At 39.0% G+C, this 20,051-nt stretch overlaps 1 protein-coding gene across 1 annotated transcript in view; it reads left to right on the top strand.

Annotated features, from left to right (window-relative positions):
* Window positions 1–20,051, top strand: part of wrn (WRN RecQ like helicase) — a 188,558-nt gene that overhangs the window by 52,122 nt on the left and 116,385 nt on the right. The window contains 5 exon segments of the mRNA XM_039758781.1: window positions 5,530–5,638; window positions 12,499–12,565; window positions 12,694–12,695; window positions 13,518–13,600; window positions 14,260–14,366. Of these exon segments, the coding sequence (XP_039614715.1) occupies window positions 5,530–5,638; window positions 12,499–12,565; window positions 12,694–12,695; window positions 13,518–13,600; window positions 14,260–14,366 (368 nt within the window).

Here is a 20,051-nt window from a genome sequence, read left to right as displayed (position 1 = left end):
CCATCTTAACTTTTAATCCTAGTGCATCAAGTTTATTTCTGATAACCTCATTGAATCCATTATTGCCAATTACTAAGATTTCAGTTTTCTCTTTATTTAGTTTGAGAAAATTACTATTCATCCATTCAGAAATACCAGTAAGACATTGTGTTAGTGTATCGAAAGTGTCGGAGTCATCAGGTGCTATAGATAAGTACAGCTGTGTGTCATCAGCATAGCTGTGGTAACTCACGTTGTAATCTGAGATAATCTGACCTAACGGAAGCATGTAGATTGAGATGAGCAGCGGACCCAGGATAGAGCCTTGTGGAACACCATATCGGATATCATGTGTCTTTGAGATGTGATTACCACAACTCACAAAGAATTTTCTACCTGTCAGGTTGATCGGCCTAACAGTTCAGCACATGCTTCTCAGCTGGCCCTTGCAATGAAAACAGCTTTGACATGTGCATTAGACAAGAGGTGTTGCAAGGTCTGTTAAATTAAATTAAAACTGACATTATTTTCTGCCACAATGGAAAAATGGGCGATAAAAAAAACACAAGTATCAGGAGATGAAGGAAAAACATAGTCTAGCAGATTCAAGAGCCAAAAACATCTCAAGTCAAAACAACAATTCCCAATGCACAGCAAAAAAAAGAAAAATTAAAGTTGACCAGAGCACACAAAATCCTAACTGTTGGTGTAGATTTGAAATATCTAAACACACCATGAGAATTCACACACTGTACAGAATCCTGGATGCTGGGAACATCTTGTTGCTTTCTTAAATATCAGAATTATGATGTCATGCATAGGAACTTCCATTTGTCACTAACAGCATTTTCAGCACAGACTTTCATACTTTAACAACAACAACAACATTATTGTATATATCACATTTTCATACATAATAATGTAGCTCAAAGTGCTTTACATAATGAAGAATAGAAAAATAAAAGACACAGTAAGAAAGTAAAGTCAACATTAATTAACATAGAATAAGAGTAAGGTCCGATGGCCAGGGAGGACAGAAAAAACAAAAAAAACTCCAGATGGCTGGAGAAAAAAATAAAATCTGCAGGGATTCCATACCATGAGACCGCCCAGTCCCCTCTAGGCAAAACAAAGGATATGAAATGCTAAATCACAAAAATAACATAACTAACTTTTAGTTTTAGTTTTTCATTCATCCAAAACCTTACAATGATGACATATCTCCAGCATTAAATATTACAACCTTGTAAGAACACTATTTTTAAAAATTTGCAAAACAACTTTTGGGGTTGCTTTTGTATTTTTGACTAGTGATGTTTCACTGTATCATAAAGATTTTATGTCTTCTGATTCAGTATAAATTCAACAATCCAGTTATGTCAGTTATAAATAGTTCTGTGTATTAAAAACACAAAGATGGGAAATTCATTTTTTACATTTTCATTGTTGAAATAAAAAAGAACTAACAAAATGAATTAAATCAAAAGACAAAAATGAAAAACATAGCTTATTTAATAAAAATTGCAATTAGTCTTTACCATCTTACTTTTTATAATCTTGAGTTTTTGCCCCCTGGTATGTCCATGTATTTCATTGTAAATCACTTATGGGTTGCACTATTGTCAAGTGCTGTGTTTCCTCAGATTAAGTACAAATTCATCTTTTCTTTCATGTATGTCATTATGCAAAATAATATTAGGATATATTGACAATACTATAAAATGGGAAAGTAAAATAATGTAGAAAATCCAGTGAAATAGAAATAAATGTTCACATTTTGATCACAAAAACAATGCACACAACCTGAATGGAAAAATAAAATCAAAGCCATTTTTGAACTGAAAAAAAATTACCATTAAGTCTATTATACCCATATTTACTAGTATATGCCCATCCTCTGAGGCACTCTGTCTTACTATTAAACTAGAAGAGATTTACATAACAGATCATATGCACCAAGCATTTCACACGTATACATTATGTTACATTTCACAGGTGTTTTTTAAATGTTAGTGTCCGTAAGCACGTGGTATTTCTGATTTTTTTTTTTTTTGCCATTTCATCATTTGCCATTTGAAAATTTAACAAGTCAGCTCATTATATAAGAATTTTATGCCAACTTTAAAAGAACCAAACATAAACCCATAGTGTTAGTTTATTGAGGAATCTGTAATTATACATTTTTTAGAAAAAGTGTCTTTCAGTCTGCAGCATTTATATTATGATCTCAACTATACTAGGAACAAAGGAAGGAAATACTATGCTTAAGAAATATTAGAAGCCTGTCCTAATCTATAATGAATCTATACTAATAAAAGGCAAAGCCCTCACTCACTCACTCACTCACTCACTTACTGACTCATCACTAATTCTCCAACTTCCCGTGTAGGTAGAAGGCTGAAATTTGGCAGGCTTATTCCTTACAGCTTACTTACAAAAGTTAAGCAGGTTTCATTTCGAAATTCTACACATAACGGTCGACAACGTCCACCATGTTGAACCTTCTTATTCTTGGCCCCATCTTCACGAAATTTGGTAGGCGGCTTCCCTGTGCTAACTGAAACCGATATATGTACTTATTTCGATGGTATGATGCCAATCGGCCGCCATTTTGAACTTTCCAACGTCACTACTTTTCCAACTTCCCGTGTAGGTAGAAGGCTGAAATTTGGCAAGCTCATTCCTTACAGCTTACTTACAAAAGTTAAGCAGGTTTCATTTCGAAATTCTACGCATAATGGTCATAACGGTCAATAACGTCTGCCATGTTGAACTTTCTTATTCATGGCCACATCTTCATGAAATTTGGTAGGCGGCTTCCCTGCGCTAACCAAAACCAATGTACGTACTTATTTCGGTGGTATGACGCCACTGTCAGCCGCCATATTGAACTTTCCAACGTCACTAATTCTCCAACTTCCCGTGTAGGTAGAAGGCTGAAATTTGGTACTTATTTCGGTGGTATGATGCCACTGTCGGCCGCCATATTGAACTTTTCAACGGTCTTTGTTACTTATGGGCCCATCTTCAAGAAATTTGGTACGCGGGTTCCCAACGCTAACTGAATCCTACTTACGTACATATATACGTCCATAGCCTGCAGCTCGGTCACCGTGTGAGGCGGCGTTGGGTCCCCCATCCCAACGCCTCCCACATTGTTGGCTGCCTGCCTATATAAGGCCGTCCGTTGCTCCAGTCTCTACATTCCCTTCCTTGCTTCGCCATGGGATTCACGTCTCCCTGCTGATAACTACAACCTTTTTATTTAATCCACGGCTTCTCCGCTGTTTTATTGTTCATTTATTATGATTATAGTTATTGTGTAGGTATTTTAGACTTACTTTACATTGTTCAGGTACCCATTTCCTTTATCATTCCAACCGTACCCCCATTAACATGTCTATCGAGGTAATCACCATCGATCAAAGAACTGTCACTTACTAAGTGGTTTCCATGCCCGGAGATGGCATCTACCTTTTCCATTCTCTTTGTTACATATTGCACAGCCGTATCAGGCTCACTCTTGAGGAACATTGTGTCTTATGTATTGAATTACTGGGACAGGTTCAAGGTGTGGACTGTTGACGGTACAGGAGATAATTATTCTACACAGGAGCACTATAAGAGTGAAATGCTTAAGCCCTTCACCTATGCATCTGCATGTGAGTTGATGGCTGCTGGTGAATTGTTTGGTTGTCGCTTTCAAGTGTACTGAAATGGCCAAATATTTTACACCTTTTGACAACTGCCAATGCCTCTTAAACATCTTAGATTGACAGGTGACGATTTCAGTAGTGGACACTTTGATGTTTATGAATGTTTAAACTCTCAAAAGCTGGATGTAAAGTTATTGATGAAACAGGTTGTATACTTACAACGCTTGACAGATGCCAAATATCTCTTCAACACAAGTCCGGCAAATACTGTCGTAATTGAAACAAACCATGAAACTCAAACCGATTATGACAGCAGATTTGAGATTTGAAACAAGATTACTGTTCACATGGCCAACTGTACGTTGCATGCTCAAGAGTAAGCTCAGCACACAGCTTGGTCATATTACAACCGGAGGGCCGAACGCACAATGTGGTATACAAAGAGCTTCTTAACAAATAATTATTGGTATATTTTCCTTCAGTTTAAAAAGGTTTAATTTTCTTCTTAATAAAAATTTTAAGGCAGTACTTCGCCGCTGCGAAGCGCGGGTATTTTGCTGCTGTTTCTATATAATCAAGGTAATTTAGTTGAAATTCTTGTGAAAATAGTCATGTGTATACAGAAATTGACAAGGATTCATACATAGATTTATATGCATGCTTGTACTTATAAGCTACTAATGGCTTTTTTCCATTTCTTACAAGATTTATACAAAAGATATAACAAACAAATTAAAAAATAATTCATATGGTTCTTCTAATACCAAGTTTAAAAACATTAAAAACTTTAATGCAAGAAAGATAAAAATGGGAGAACCAAAATGAGATTCCATTGACATATTTCAAAATAAGAGTGATGAAGCTGAGAAGACTACTGAGAGCATGCAGCAGAGGAACTAATTCTGATTAAACAAAAGCACATGCCATGCTAGGCAGGTAGTGTGAAATAGTGGTTAAGGCATTGAACTTTAAACCCTGATTGGTGGTGTATTCAAATCCCACTACTAACACTCTGTAACTGTGAGCAAGTGACTTCACCTGCCTATACTCCAAATGGGGAAAAAAAAACCAAAAAGAAATGTAACCAATTGTATCTCTTAAATGTTGCAATTCTCCTTGGGGGGAAAAAGCATAAGACAAATGATAAGTAACAATAATGAAACATATTGTGTTGATTGTGAGCACATTTAATGCAAATAGGAAGCACCATCAGTCATTAAATATTTAGATCATCTGTTTTCCACTTTCCATTTTAACAGCGTTAATCTTAGTTGAATTATTGGGGTTTATGTGACATTATATCCTACCACATATTTTGAGTTTTTTCTTTGGGGTGGTAATAGCGTGCTCATTGACATGCATACAAATGTTAGGTGATTTGCAGTTTATAAACAGGATGTGAGTGGGAGGATTCCAGTTAATTTATTTGTACTTTTGGATGTTCTTTAAGTTGTTCATGGGAAAGTCTACGAAATAATTACCCAGTCAAATTTACAATCATTCTATGCCTGTTTCTAAAATTAAGGACCTAGTGTTTTTAACTTTCTTGTTTCTAGATTCCTTACTAATTATACAGACATTTTATATTAAGGCCAGGAGATCTAAATACATGCTTTACACATAAATCTGTTGCTTCTGTATCATAGTGTTACTTCTGTTTATCCAACACATTTATCAATCCATTCTCTTACTTTTGCCAAATTTTCCAAGACAGTAATGCCAGCAGTAAAAGCAGCCTAAATATGTGTAAATAAATAGGAAAAACATTATTTAATTACAAATTAACCCTCTTTGGGCTTATTTTAAAAAAAAAATTAATTTAGCAAGTAATAAATTCTTAGAAGTTGAATGCATCTCTTACCTAATTTATTAACGAATTTATGTCGTTTTGTAGGTTATGGGAAGAGCTTGTGTTTTCAGTTTCCCCCGGTGTACTGTGGAGGAGTTGGTGTAGTAATTTCACCTCTGATTTCCTTAATGGAAGATCAGATTCTTCAGCTTAAGTGAGTACTAATCTGCCTAATATTCTACCTAACTCAACTGTTTTCATTGTTTTGTTTGTGTGTCTGCTTAATTTCTGTGTTAGGTGTCAGTATTTTTGTTTACTTTGTGCTTTTCCTCATCTGGTATTTACCATTTTACTGCTGTAATTGTACAAGGTACCATCTAGGTTATTCCACAAATGTTATGTTACAAAATTCTGTTAGTTCAGATAAAATGTATGCCACCTTCTCTCTCCTTGCATCTTATAGTGAAGCTGTTCTTTAAAGAACAATATTCCCATTTTGCTAATCTTGTCTCTGTGGTGCCTTGAGTGTAAGGGCCGGTTTATACTTCACGCTCAGAACGCATACGCGTCTGCATCATGGCTGCCACATGTTCCCAGTGTTCATTTCACGTGTCCTTTGAGCAGGTCCTCCGAAATTAACGCGACACGTGCATAAGTTGCAGTACCAGCAAAAAGTCGGGAAGCGCAGTGTGCTAAAAGTCGGAATGTGACATCAGAGTCTCTGTTTACTATCTACATGTGACAGAAAGCCTCTATGCAGATCCCACGGGATCAATGTGCTGTAAGAACTGGAGACCAGAGGCGTGGAAAGGTTTGGGGCAGCCACCCGTTTAATGCGGTTTCCCGGCTGCAAAAGTATTTGAGGCATTTTCAAACAGTTGTTCACACAACAGAGTCCAAAACAGAACTGCCTGCCTAAGCAAAGGCAGTGAGCTTTATAGCTCAGAGGGCGGAAATGATGTCGTCCTCTGGGCCGGAACTGGAAGTGACATCACCCTTGGGGCCGGAACTGGAAGTGACATCACCCTTGGGGCCGGAACCGGAAGTGACCTCATTCTTGGGGCCGGAACCGGAGGTGGTGTGTCCTTCCTGGAAATGGCGGCTCCTGGTGGGATTTCCCGGGTAAGACCTGCAGAGAACTCAGAAAGAGCGTCAGCGTACCCCCCTGGGCAGATGTATAAACAGTATTGTCTAAGCCCTTCAGCTGCTTCCCATGCACACGTGTGTGACAAGACTCCCCCCTCAGCCCAGACCCGCGGGTCGGGCGACCTGCACCGAGAGGTCGTGGGCCCGGGAGAGGGCATCGGCGTTGGCATGAAGGGACCCCTGTCGATGAGCAGCGTATATTTGTACTGCTGCAGGTCAAGAAACCACCTGCGTGACCCGCGGATTGACTCCCTGTGAAGGGCCATCCACTTTAAAGGCGCATGATCCGTCACCAGAGTGAACACGCGACCCAAGAGGTAGTACCGCAGCTGCGTCACCGCCCATTTGATCGCCAAAGCCTCCTTCTCCACCGCCGCGTACCTGGTCTCGCGGTCCAACAGTTTCCGGCTCAGGTACATAACGGGGTGTTCAACACCGTCGACGCTTTGGCTCAACACGGCTCCCAAGCCTGTGTCCGGCGTCCGTCTGGAGGACAAAAGGAGAGAGAAGTTAGGGGAGATTAAGATAGGTGCTGAAGTCAGAGCCCTTTTTAAGTCACTGAATGCAGCCCCCGCTTTATCAGACCATACCACCGTATTAGGAGCTCTTTTCTTTGTCAAGTCGGTCAAGGCGCGCTCTCGAGAACGAGGCACAAACCGGCGGTAGTACCCGCCAAACCGAGAAAGGATTGGACTTGCCGCTTGGTTTGGACGGGCCAGGCCATTATGGCTTGCAACTTGGAACACTGTGGCCTCACAGTACCCCGCCCACTAGGTAGCCCAAATATTTGGCTTCTCTCAACCCAAGTAACATTTCTTGGGGTTGATGCGAGCCCGCCTCCCAATGTCCGTAATACTGCTGTGACCTGCTGTATGTGCTCCTTCCAGGTGCTGGAATAGATGACAACGTCATCCAGATAGGCAGCACAGAACGAGTTATGGGGCGGAGCACTTTGTCCACCAGGCGCTGAAAAGTCGCAGGCCCGTGTAACCGAATGGAAGGACACGATACTGCCAGTGTCCGCTAGGAGTGCTAAACGCGGTTTTTCCTTCAGCGGACTCCGTTAAAGGAACCTGCCAGTACCCCTTTGTCATGTCAAGTGTAGTCAAGAATTTGGCTGGTCCCAGTCTCGAGGAGGTCGCCCACGCGAGGCATGGGATAAGCATCAAATCGGAAACTTGGTTGAGCCGACGGAAGTCATTGCAAAACCTCCAACTGCCGTCAGGCTTAGCAATCAAGGCGATGGGGCTGGACCAGGGACTACTACTTTCCTCGATCACTCCTAGTGCCAGCATTCGCTTGATTTCCAGTTCCACTTCTACTTTCTTTGCCTCCGGGAGTCTGTAGGGTCGCTCACGGACGATCACCCCCGTCAGTCACTATGTATGCGCAATCAGAGAGGTCCGACCTGGTTGTTCACTTACCACCTCTGGGACCGAGCGGATAGCTGCTTAGAGCTCCTGTCTCTGTCTGGGAGACAGCTGTTCGAAATTAAGGGCACTTACTTCGCCAAGAGAGAGCAGGGCTGTCGGAGGAGGGATCGGGATCCCTCTCCTTCCACGGTTTCAGCAGGTTTACATGATATATTCGCTCAGCTGGTCGGCGATTGGGCTGTTTCACCAAATAGTCGACCAATCCCTTCCTCTCCTTAATTTCGTAGGGGCCTAGCCAATGTGCGAGCAGTTTAGAGTGTGAAGTAGGAACCAATACCATGACGCGATCCCCCGGTTGGAACTCCCGAGAGTCGTACCCGGTCATACAGGCGGGCCTGTGCTGATTGTGCCTCCTCGATATGACTTTTTAGTATAGGTCTTATTACATCAAATCTATCGCGCAACTGGGCGATATACTCCAAAATGTTAGTGGAGGGCTGTGCCTCCCCTTCCCAGCCCTCTTTTAAAATATCTAATAAGCCCCGGGCTGTCTTCCGTATAGTAATTCAAAGGGAGAGAACCCGTAGAGGCTTGAGGGACTTCCCGGTAGGCAAAGAGGACAAGGGGGAGGAGTTGGTCCCAATTCCTCCCATCCTTGCTGACTACCTTACGTAGCATTTGCTTGAGAGTTTGATTGAATCTCTCCACTAGCCCATCGGTTTGAGGATGATACACGAGGTTTTAAATGCTTTATTTTCAGTAACTTGGCAGTCTCCTTGAGCGCTTCCGAGGTGAAAGGCGTTCCTTGGTCCGTCAGGACTTCTCTAGGAATGCCCACGTGAAAAGACTCCTACTAGTTCCGTGCAATATTTTTAGTGGTAGCGGCGCGAAAGGCGCATGGAACGGCTTCAGGGAATCGGGTTGCATAATCCACGAGGACGAGTATATATTTATATCCTCGGGCTGAGGGCTCCAGGGTCCTACTATATCCACCCCAATCCTGTCAAAGGAACGTCAATAAGGGGAAGGGGAATCAGAGGAGCACGGTCCTTCCTAGGAATTTGCCGCAGTTGACACTCCGGCAGGAAATGCAAAAGCGCGAACCTCCTCATTAATCCCGGCCAAAAACGGAGCTTAATGCGCTCTAATGTTTTATCGGAGCGAGATGGCCTCCAAGAAGGTGAGAGTGGGCTAACTCGCAAACCTGCCGCGGTAGGTCCGCTGGACTAGCAACAACTTCCGGACCTTCCCCTCATGTTCAGCAACCCGATACAATAATTCATTATCCATGACAAAGTGAGGTCCCTGTGGCATGGGCAAATGCGTGCGTTGGCCGTTAACGAGAACCACTGCATTCTTTATGTGCTTCAGAGAGTCGTCATTCCACTGTTCTCTCTTGAAAGAAGCCGGAGTCGCTCTAAACTGAAAGTGCAACTCAGAGAGCGGTCCGGTCTGACCTCAAGGGGCGGAGAATCCTCCTCGCTGCCGGGCGCTTAGTGGATGGCGTAGTAGCCCGCGACGGTCCGGGAGTATCTTCGTCACTCTCTTGGCCTACCGCCCCTCCCTGTCGGCTGATTACACGGTGTGGAAGCAGCTTGAGATGAGTCTTTATCATCTATAACGAGGCCAAAAGCTTTTCGGGGAATGCTTTCTAAACTACCGCGGTTACTGTCAGACCAGTCCGCCCGAGGATTACGGGAAACGGAGGATCCGGGTGTACCGCTACGGTAAGTCGCCGAAGGGTTCCTCCGAGACATACGTAACACCGGGCGGTATTGTGCGGCGGATATCTCCGTGTATACATTTTAGACTGGTCTTTTCTTAATCCATTGTTGCGGTAGAACAAAACGGCGAGCAACGACAGACACGTTACTGCGGAATCAAACAGCGCTGTTATCATATGTCCATTAATAAGAAGCTCTCCCGTATGTTTATCCGCCAGGGATTGCTAAGGGCACACAAACAACCCGCCATTGTCCCCTACGGTCCGCCTTGTTCCCGACAGGTCGCAGCCAGACGGCCCGGCGACTTCGAACAGGCTCTGGATTGCGTGGAAGGGACTGCTTTGTAGGACATAACTCCCGGGTAGTCCACAGAGCGGCTGTTCTGCCTCCCGGTTTCACAGCCGGCCTCTGGGTTGCAAGAGCTGTAGCAGCTCGTCCATGGAATGGAATTCGCCCCAGGCGGCTGGGCAAATTCCTGGGGTATCGCTGTAGCAGCAAAAACAGGCCACTTGCTGCACTATTTGCAAGGGGTCAAATCAAATGGCGTAGCCACTCACCCACCTGTTGCCAGAGAGCCATAGCCTGCTCTGACAGCCCTTTAGTTGGGTTAAACTCCCAGTCTATTATATTCTTCACCTGCCGGCCTGGGGACAGCCCATCGTTAACAGGGACCTTGGTCCCGATGGGCGGCTCGGCTTTCCTACCCAGAAGAGCATACTGAGCCACTCGTGTGTTTTCCCCAGAAGCCAGCCCACGCCTGTGGGTCCCCTCTACCTTCTCCACGAGATGGGTTGGTAGCCCGGGTTATGCTCGTGGAGCAGAGCCTGCACCGCGTCCTTCCTGACCCTCCGCGCACTCCCCGAAACTCGGCCCGGTACTCACCCACCTGGTTCCTTGAAGTCCGTGTCCCGGTTCTTCGGGACACCATCCTGCCGACTACGCCACTGTAAGAACTGGAGACCAGAGGCGTGGAAAGGTTTGGGGCAGCCACCCGTTTAATGCGGTTTCCCGGCTGCAAAAGTATTTGAGGCATTTTCAAACAGTTGTTCACACAACAGAGTCCAAAACAGAACTGCCTGCCTAAGCAAAGGCAGTGAGCTTTATAGCTCAGAGGGCGGAAATGATGTCGTCCTCTGGGCCGGAACTGGAAGTGACATCACCCTTGGGGCCGGAACGGAAGTGACCTCATTCTTGGGGCCGGAACCGGAGGTGGTGTGTCCTTCCTGGAAATGGCGGCTCCTGGTGGGATTTCCCGGGTAAGACCTGCAGAGAACTCAGAAAGAGCGTCAGCGTACCCCGCCCCCCCCTGGGCAGATGTATAAACAGTATTGTCTAAGCCCTTCAGCTGCTTCCCATGCACACGTGTGTGACAGTGCGTACTTCGCTGTTTGATGAATGGTTCGATGTGGTAAAGCAAAATGCTGACATACAGATGCATTTGTGGTGCTTTTATATTCAAGCGGCGATTATTTCCAATCGTAATAACACAATACATTTTAAAAGTCCCACATACATCTTTTGTGCCGTTGGTTTTTTTTGCAACTTCACAACCTCAGCAATAATGTATAGCACTGTATCTGAGCCACTGAGAAAAAAAATAAAGGACATGGTGAAAACGTGTATTTTGTGATTAAAGTGGAAATTTCGGCTTGTAATGAATAAGTAAACCTCGTAGTTTGGGCCAGACTTGCATATATTTTCATATTAGTGCTAAGTGGAATCCCTCCTACATTTTTTTCTGTTTAATATTGTAAGGTTTGTGCTTAGCACAGACTTGGAAGCCTGCACAAAAATTGTTTGCTCTTTTGGAAGAGAAACTATCTTTGTCAGAAAGCAAGAGAATTAATCAGAAAACAGGCTAGCAAAAAAAAGGTGAACTTGTTTAGAAGAGCTTGAAAGAATCATTGTCGAAGAGAGTAGAGTTCAGGAACCATATGTTCCTTAACATTAAAATAATCGAGATCATGCAGTGAATTTTTTTTTAATCCCAAAGCTAGGATAACAATCTTACTGATCCACCATCCTAAGCAGTCAACAAGTGATGACTTAACAGTAATCAGCAACCAGTTAACAACATGGCCATTAGCACAAGCAAATGCCTCCAAATGGTGGTGTGAAAAACAAAATAGACTCCCAAACGAGGAAAAAAAAATTCCTCATAACAATGCATGAAATAGATGCAGAACTGAAAATGATAGGAATCACATCAGATTGTGTGGTTATCTATGTCTCACTTTTATGACTGTGCTTTTAGAGACAGGGCCCAGAAAGATGCATTGTCCTTTTTAAACTGATCAATTTTATGTTAATACCATTTTATGACATTCACGTGGCAAGAATATTCAATATCAATCAAAGGTTCTCCATATTTGTTACTGAGAAAATATACACACACAGTGGAGAAGCATGCAGACTTGACATCAACCCTGCTGATTTTTGAGCCAAGGTTCCTGGACCTGTGAAGTAGTAGCATTAATCATTATATCATAGTTCTGCTCAATGGTATTTCAGTTGTTGAAAAAAAGTAACATATGAATAAGCACATTAAGCCATTCTAGATAAGGTAAGAAGCTAGGGATCTAATTTTCTTAGACCCACTAACTGTATGAGAGTCTGTGGCCACAGGCTGATGATGCCTGGATAGTCTTGACAGCTTTCAGTAGGTATCCTAAAGAAATGAAGTACATATGCCCACCAACTAAGTGCTTGGTTGCTGTTGGACATAGAGTGGGAAAAGCAGCATAATTATTTTCAGATTTAGTTGATTTATGACAATGTGTTATGAGTGAATTCATTGTATATGTAATGGCCTTTTGTCTTCCATTATTTAGAATGTCCAATATTCCTGCTTGTTTCCTTGGCTCTGCCCAGACTGAAAATGTACTTGAAGACTTAAAAGTATGTATATTTTTATTACTAAAGGAGAGCCTGACTAAGTTTGTTTGGACCTTATATGCAGTTCACTGATTTTGTATAATATTAAACTGTTTGCTGGTGATGTTTGTGGAAAAAAAAATGTACATGAGAAGTAATGCATAGTAATTGACAGTGCACAAGTAAGAGCATGTCAGATGTGCTTAATTAAATTCATAAAGATATGACAATTTTTATTTTCACTTTGACACTGTATATATTGTATGTGTAGCTGCGAAATAATAAGGTATGGTCAAGCATGGGTAAAACGCGATCTAAAGAAATCTCACATTTCCAAAGTTCATTTTGAAAATATTTAGTGAAAGTTAAAAGCAAATAATCCACACAAGAATAAAAAGTAAAATAGTTACACACATAGAATAAAGGCAAAAAAAGGAAAAATGTATCTTGTCTTAAACAGCTTTTCTTGACAAACTTTAATTATTTCTGTACTTAAAGTTCTTTACTTTTTCTTCTCTACTTAAAGATTCTTAAATTCTTATATACTTAAAGATTCTTAGCTTCTTCTTCTGTATGCTTTAAGCATACGGCACAGCATGAATTAAGTGCTATTTTCTTACATATTTATTTCACACACTCAAAGGCCCGTAAGCTGATTGGCATAGATAATGTGCCCAGGGACGGTTGAAAACCATATGCCTTCCATTCCTTGCTCAAGGCAAAGCTGTCACTATCTGAAGATTATTGTTTTAGTCAGAACTGTTAGAAGTGGCAGGAAAATATCAACATAGGAACCTCCCATATTTTATGTATTATTATCTAGTAAAATATTCATGAATTTTATACAATAGGAAAATGGCTCTTATAATATGTTTCTTCTGTGAAAAGTGTTTCTAGTACAGTATTGTTATGAATTAGATGTGTTGCTAAGACTCTATTAATCTCACTTAGCTTTATATTATTAATTTCATTTTAGTGGGTACTTTCGAGTGTTATACATGACTCCTGAATTCTGCTCTGGAAATACAAATTTACTTAAACAACTCAATCATGACGTAGGTAAGGAAAGTTATTGTATAAAGATTTTTTTTGGCAGTTGTTTTATTCTAATGTATATTTGCCACTTTCTCCATTTCCTCTATTACTGCATATTTTTGACACTGAATATTTTCAGGTCTTCATCCAAAATCTAATATTAGGTAAAGGGAACTTAAGTGAGCAAGTAACAACAATTCAGAACAACATTATTTAATGTTATGAAAAGAAAATTTTAAAAAAGCAAAACTTCAGAAAAAACATACTGTTTGCATCTTTAATTAGCAATCCATTTTATGCTCAAAAGTCAACCCACAGATAGCTGTTGCTCTCTCTGTATTCAATGATTATTTCCCAATTGCACCTGAGACTCAAGTATTCTGTTAGGATATGCTTGACATCAAATGTATTTCCACAGTAAATGATGACGAAAGAAAACAAAACAAAACTGCCACAGAATGTGCATTCTAATCATATCATTAAATACAATAAGCATATTGTATATTTTTCTGTTATAACTAAACAACATATTTACATATTAATTACATTTCTTAGACATATCCTAACTTAAAAATATTTTAAGTTAGTATTCTGTTTTCATTTTATTGAGCATTTCCTTTAAATGTTTATTTAAAATGTATTTAAAATTACATCCTTAATCTTCCTTGTTTACATGCTTTAAGGGATTACTTTAATAGCAGTGGATGAGGCTCATTGTATATCTGAATGGGGTCATGACTTCCGGAGTGCATACAGAAATCTTGGATTATTAAAAGAATTGCTTCCTAATGTAAGTTGTCTTTTTTTCTTAATAGTACTATTTAATCATATTCAAATAAACACTGTACACTATTCTGTACACAAAATATACAGTGTTTAACTTCAGTGTTAAACTTATACATAAAGTAATGAAGACTTAGTATATTAGGGTTAATCAAAACATCTATTAAATGTTTTTTGCATTGACCCAGTAACTAACTTCAGTCTCAAACTCTCATATCGATATTGTAGCATACTGTCTTGCATTATCTGTAAGCTAGGACTGTTAACTGAGCACAGGCTCGGAGTGTTTAACACTAGAATTACCAAAGCTTACGAAAAAATTCGTAAATCTGGCCGGCTTAAATCCCTTCGCACCTCTCCATCAGCGTCTTTTGTCCTGTAAATGTACCGATAAAGACAAGCAGCTAGCAGCCTGCTATTTCATTCCCCCACCGCCGCAGAACGTGCACAAAGTTCTCCCAGCTCATGCCTTGATTACCTGGGAGTGAAGTGCTGGAGTTTTAGAGTGGAAATAATAGATCGTTATGTGGATCAGCAATTCTTACCGCTACGCCGCGGAAGCTGTTGCATCGCCCTTGAACCTTTTGTGAAAGTGTTTATTTGATCTTTGGACTTCAGGCTTCACACATTATATAGTTTATGCCTACATTTTGTCATGTATTACTAAAATATGAAAAATATTTCTGTTTTAACAATGTGTTTACACAGATTATTATAGACACGGAACACAGATGAAATGCATGTGTTCCAAATAACAATCTATTATTTCCACTCTAAAATTCCAGCACTTCACCCCAGATAATCAAGGCATGAGCTGGGAGAAGAAAAAAACAAAAAATTTTTGATTTTTAGTTTTCCCTTCTAAACAAAAAAATTTTAATTAGGCAGGGAATATAACAGTAGAAAAAAAGAAAAAACCTTTTAAATTAACGCATTTTTCTGGGGTTAAAAAAACCAAAGGGGTTCTAAAAATAGAAATGGATCTTAAAAAAATAAACTTAACTATTGGAAAATTGAAGTTCGGCCCCCAAATTATTTAAATTTTTTTTTAGGAAAAAAAATTAAACTTTTAATGCAGTTTTTAAGGTTTTTCCAAATTTTAAAATTTTTTAAAAGGGTTTTCTTAAAATAATTATGTTTTCAAAATAAAAAATTTTATTAAATTTTTAAAAATTTGGGAATCCTTTCCAGTTCTTAAGGTTTCCTCTAAAATTAAAAAAAATTAAAAAATTACATAAAAAATTTTGGGTTTTTCCCCCGAAAAAAGAATTTTGAGGAACATCCTTAATTTTAAAATGTTTAAGATTTTAAATTTTAAGAAGTTTTCTTTTTTTAAAAAAGTTTATTAAATTTTTAATATTCCAAAAAAAGTTGAAAAAAGAAAGGCAATTAAAACAAACTTTGGGAAATTTTTTAGAAATTGGTATTCATTTAAACATCAATCAAAATAATTTAAAAATTTAAAAAAATAACTTTTAATGGCTTAAAACCTTAAGGAAAAAACACAAACAAATTAAAAATTTTTTAAAATTTTAAAAGGCTTATTTTTCCCTTTAAAAAAAATGATTTTAAAAACCCGAACTTTTTTAAAACAATGGAGCAAGATTTTCCCTAAAGAATGCCCGTTCCAAAAAAGGTAAGTTGGGGAAAAAGGTAAAAGAAAACAAAGGTTAAATTGTAAATGTTTTCAGTTGGGGGAGGTTTTGGACATAGACCGGGGGTTCAAAAGGTAGGAAAAAAGGATTGGGGTTTGGCAGGGCCTTTGGGTTGGGGCCCAAAAGCCCGCTTAACCCCGAAATTGCCTTTTCTTAGGGGTACCCCTTTCAGGGATTAAAACTCGGGGGGCCTTCATTTTTTTTCACCAAAAAAAAAATTTTATAATTATATTAAATATTTTAATAATAAAAATTATATAAATTATAAAAAATAAATTAAAATATAAAATCTATAAATTTTTAGGGTTTTAATTTCAATTGTTTTTAATTTAAAAAAAAAAATTTTGTCCCCCCGAAAAAATCTCCCGGGGGTTTGGGCCCGGGAAAGGGGAGTAATCCAGGCCCCCGGAAATTTGGCCCCCCAAAAATGAATGGGGGCCCCTTAAATTTACCTTTTTTAACACCCCTTTTTTTTGAAAAGTTAAAAGGGAAAAAAGGGGGGGCCCCCTGTGGGTGGGAGGGGGGTTCCACCTTTTGGGCCCTTTACTGGGTGGGGGCCCGGGGGGTTTTGGAAAAAAAAAAAAAAACTTTTTAAATTTTGATAAAAATTATAAATTTTTTATTTAAAAAAATATTTAAAATTTTTATAAAAAATTAATTATATTATAAAATTTATTAAATATAAATAAAATATAAATTTTTTTAAAATATAAATACCCTATTTTAACCGGGTTTCAATACAAAAAAAATTTTTATTTAATTTTTTTTAAATTAAAAAAAAAAAATTTTAAAAAAAATTCCGTCCTTTTAAAAAAAGAAATGTTTAAAATCTCCTGTGGGGCGTGGCCCCTTTTTTATGCTTCTGTATTTTTAAACGCTTTTTTAAAGGTTCCCCTGGAAAATTTTTTTTAACCTTAAAAAAAGCTTTGGGGATGCCGGCCACCTTTAAATTCTTTTTAACCTTTTTCATTTTTTTTGGCCCCTTTTTTTTTGTAAAAAATTTTTTAAATTAACCGCAATAACTGTTTTTTTCCATCCCCCCCAAGGTCAAAGTTTTTCCCTCTTTTCAGGAAGATTCCGGGGGGTTTTAAAGGTAAATTTTAAAAAAGTTTTATTTAAACATTTTCATTTAAATTTTCGTGTTAAATGTTTAAATGCAAAGGTACAGGAATTTTGGGGGGGATTAAAATTTTTTAATGATATAGTTTAAAAAAATTGTGGTTAAAAACCCCTAAAGCTTTGTCTAAATATTTAAATAAACCTGTCCCTTTTTTTTTTCCCAAAAATTTTCCCTCCCCCATCCATTATTTAAGGCCCAAAAATTGAAAAAATTTTTTTTTACAGTTGCCCTTTTTTCCAAAAGTTCCCCCTTTTTCTTTTAAAAAGTTCAAAAACCTTTTTTCCTGGAAAATGAATCTTTTTTCCAAAAGGGTGGGTTCAAGTTTGTTTCCCTTTTAGAAATTTTTGAAACCAAAATTTTTAACATTAATTTTTAAAACATAAATTTGTTTAGTTGAAAAACCCTAAATTTTTTCCCCCTTTTAAACTTTTGAAAGGGGGTTCAACAAAAATTTTCCTTAAGCCAAACGCCCCTCTTTTTTTTTTCATTTTAATTTTTTTATTTCCCTTTTATTTCTTTGGGTAAAAAACATTTTTTTCTTATTTTGCAAAAATGTTTTTTTAATTTCCCCGGTAACCCTTTTTTCCCCTTTAAAATGGGGATCCCCAAATCGGGGGGTTTTTTTTCCCCTGAACATACTACAGAAAACCTTTTTTTATTTGAAAAAAGCCTTTTTTATTTAAACAAAGTTTCCCCTTTTAACCCCCTTTTTCTCCCCTTTAAAAACCCCGCTGAGCGTTAAATTTTTTCCCCCTTTTTTACTAAATGGGAGAGGTTTTTTTTTTGGGCCTTAAAAAAATAAACCCCCAAAACAAAAAAGTACTCCAGTTAAAAAAAACCAAAACCAAAAAAAATTTTTAAAAAATTTCCCCCAAAGGTTGAAAAATTTTTTAGGTTTTGGGAAAAATTTCCTGGCCCCTACTTTATTTTGGTGCCAAGCAAAAAGTTGGGTTTGCCAGTGCAGGGGAACTGAAAGGGTTTTAAAGCAAAGTGAAGAAGGGGGTTGGGTTTCACTCGGGCCCTTTTCCTTGGAAGTTCCAAAATTTGTTTTAAAACCCCTGGGAAAACCCCGGGGCAATGGAAAAAAATAAAGGGTGGTAAGACCTGGGGCCGGGTTTCCCCCAAAACCAGAAAAAATTTAAGATGTAAAGAGGGCTTAAACCCCAAAAAGGATTCAAAAACAAATTAGGTTTGTTTAAAAAAGTTTTCAAAATTGGGGGGTTTTTTTTTTTTTTTTTTTTTTTTTTTTTTTTTTTTTTTTTTTTTTTTTTTTTTTTTTTTTTTTTTTTTTTTTTTTTTTTTTTTTTTTTTTTTTTTTTTTTTTTTTTTTTTTTTTTTGGGGGGGGGGGGGGGGGGGGGGGGGGGGGGGGGGGGGGGGGGGGGGGGGGGGGGGGGGGGGGGGGGGGGGGGTTTTTTACAGGGCCCCCCCTTTTTCCCCCCCTTAAGGGGGTTTGGGGGAGAAATTTCCCCTTAAAAAGAAATAAAAACCCCGGGGGGGGCTGACTTGGGGGTTCTTTAAATTTAAAAAAAAAATTCAAAAAACCAAAAAAAATGTTGCCAGATGTCAGAGATCGCACAGCAAATCTGTTGTTTTTCACATGTTCTGCACGGGTGTCTTTTGTTACAACAATACAAATGCCACATGATTGTCTGATTGCGGTCAAGGAGCATTGTATCTTTGATTGGTGGTGCAACAAATAGTTCTGAGTAGGCATTAATCACAGCACCAACTGTGGTTATTGCTGCTCTTGTGAAAAGGATGGAGATAAAAACGCCATCAACTCAGAGAGGGAGAGGCAAGTTCGTTGTACCACTTGAACATCACTGACAGAATTGATTTTTTTTTTCTTTGATTATAGTCTTGAATAAAAGCACATGTTTATTTGATATTTGGACTAAAGTCTTCACACATTTTACACCTCAACTCATTATTACTCTAACGTGAAAAAAGTCTCTGCTTTAGTTATGCGTTCAACATTTCTTTCCTCGCATTTCCTGTCATACTACATTTAGTAGTAGTAGTTTATTTTTATAGCGCCCTTCACAGACAAAAGGTCACAGAGCACGGAACAGCAAATACAGTACAAATACAACAGTTAAAACAAAACATAAACAAAGCCAATAAAAATAATAAATAAACTAGAACTTTCAGCACTGTTTAAAAGCTTGTTTAAAAAGAAATTTATTTAGTGTTTTTTAAAAGAATCATCAGACTCCACTCCATGCAGCCCACAAGGCAGGCTATTCCATAGTCTTGGTGCCACAGACTGAAAGGCATGATCCCCATGGGTTTTTAGCCGAGTGCATGGGGCAACTAGAAGGCTGTGTTGCCCAGAGCTGAGAGTCCGACAAGCTGCATGGCACTGGAGCAGGCTGGTTAGCTACTCAGGAGCTTGTCCATGCAAAGCTCTGAAAGTAAGTACCAAAACTTAAAAATGAATTCTATAAAACACTGGGAGCCAGTGCAGTGTGTATAAAATGAGGGTGGTAAGATCACTCCGGCTAACGAGTTAGGAGCCAGGCATCTGCATTTTGAACAAACTGAAGATGTGAGAGAGAGGACACGCTCAAACCCGTAAAGAGAGCATTACAGTAATCAAGCTGTGAGGAAATAAAAGAATGAACGAGCATCTCCAATGCTGATATACAGCATTTCTTAGTTTTGAGAGATTTCTTAAATGAAATAAACACGAGCGGCTGACTGATCTTAAATATTCATCAAACGTCAGGGATTGGTGAAAATAGCCCCAAGGTTACGAGACTCGACTTAATAACAGGAGAGACAGAAGATAATTTTAAACTGATCTCACAATAAAGAACAGGAGGAGCAACAATTAGTACCTTGGTCTTTCCTGAATTCAACTGCAGGTAATTACTACTGAGCCAGTTGTTAACCTGAGACTGACAATCAACCAAT

The sequence above is a fragment of the Polypterus senegalus genome, chromosome 7 (genome assembly GCF_016835505.1).
Source record: "Polypterus senegalus isolate Bchr_013 chromosome 7, ASM1683550v1, whole genome shotgun sequence".
Lineage (NCBI taxonomy): Eukaryota > Metazoa > Chordata > Cladistia > Polypteriformes > Polypteridae > Polypterus > Polypterus senegalus.
This window is presented reverse-complemented; position numbering and strand designations above follow the sequence as displayed.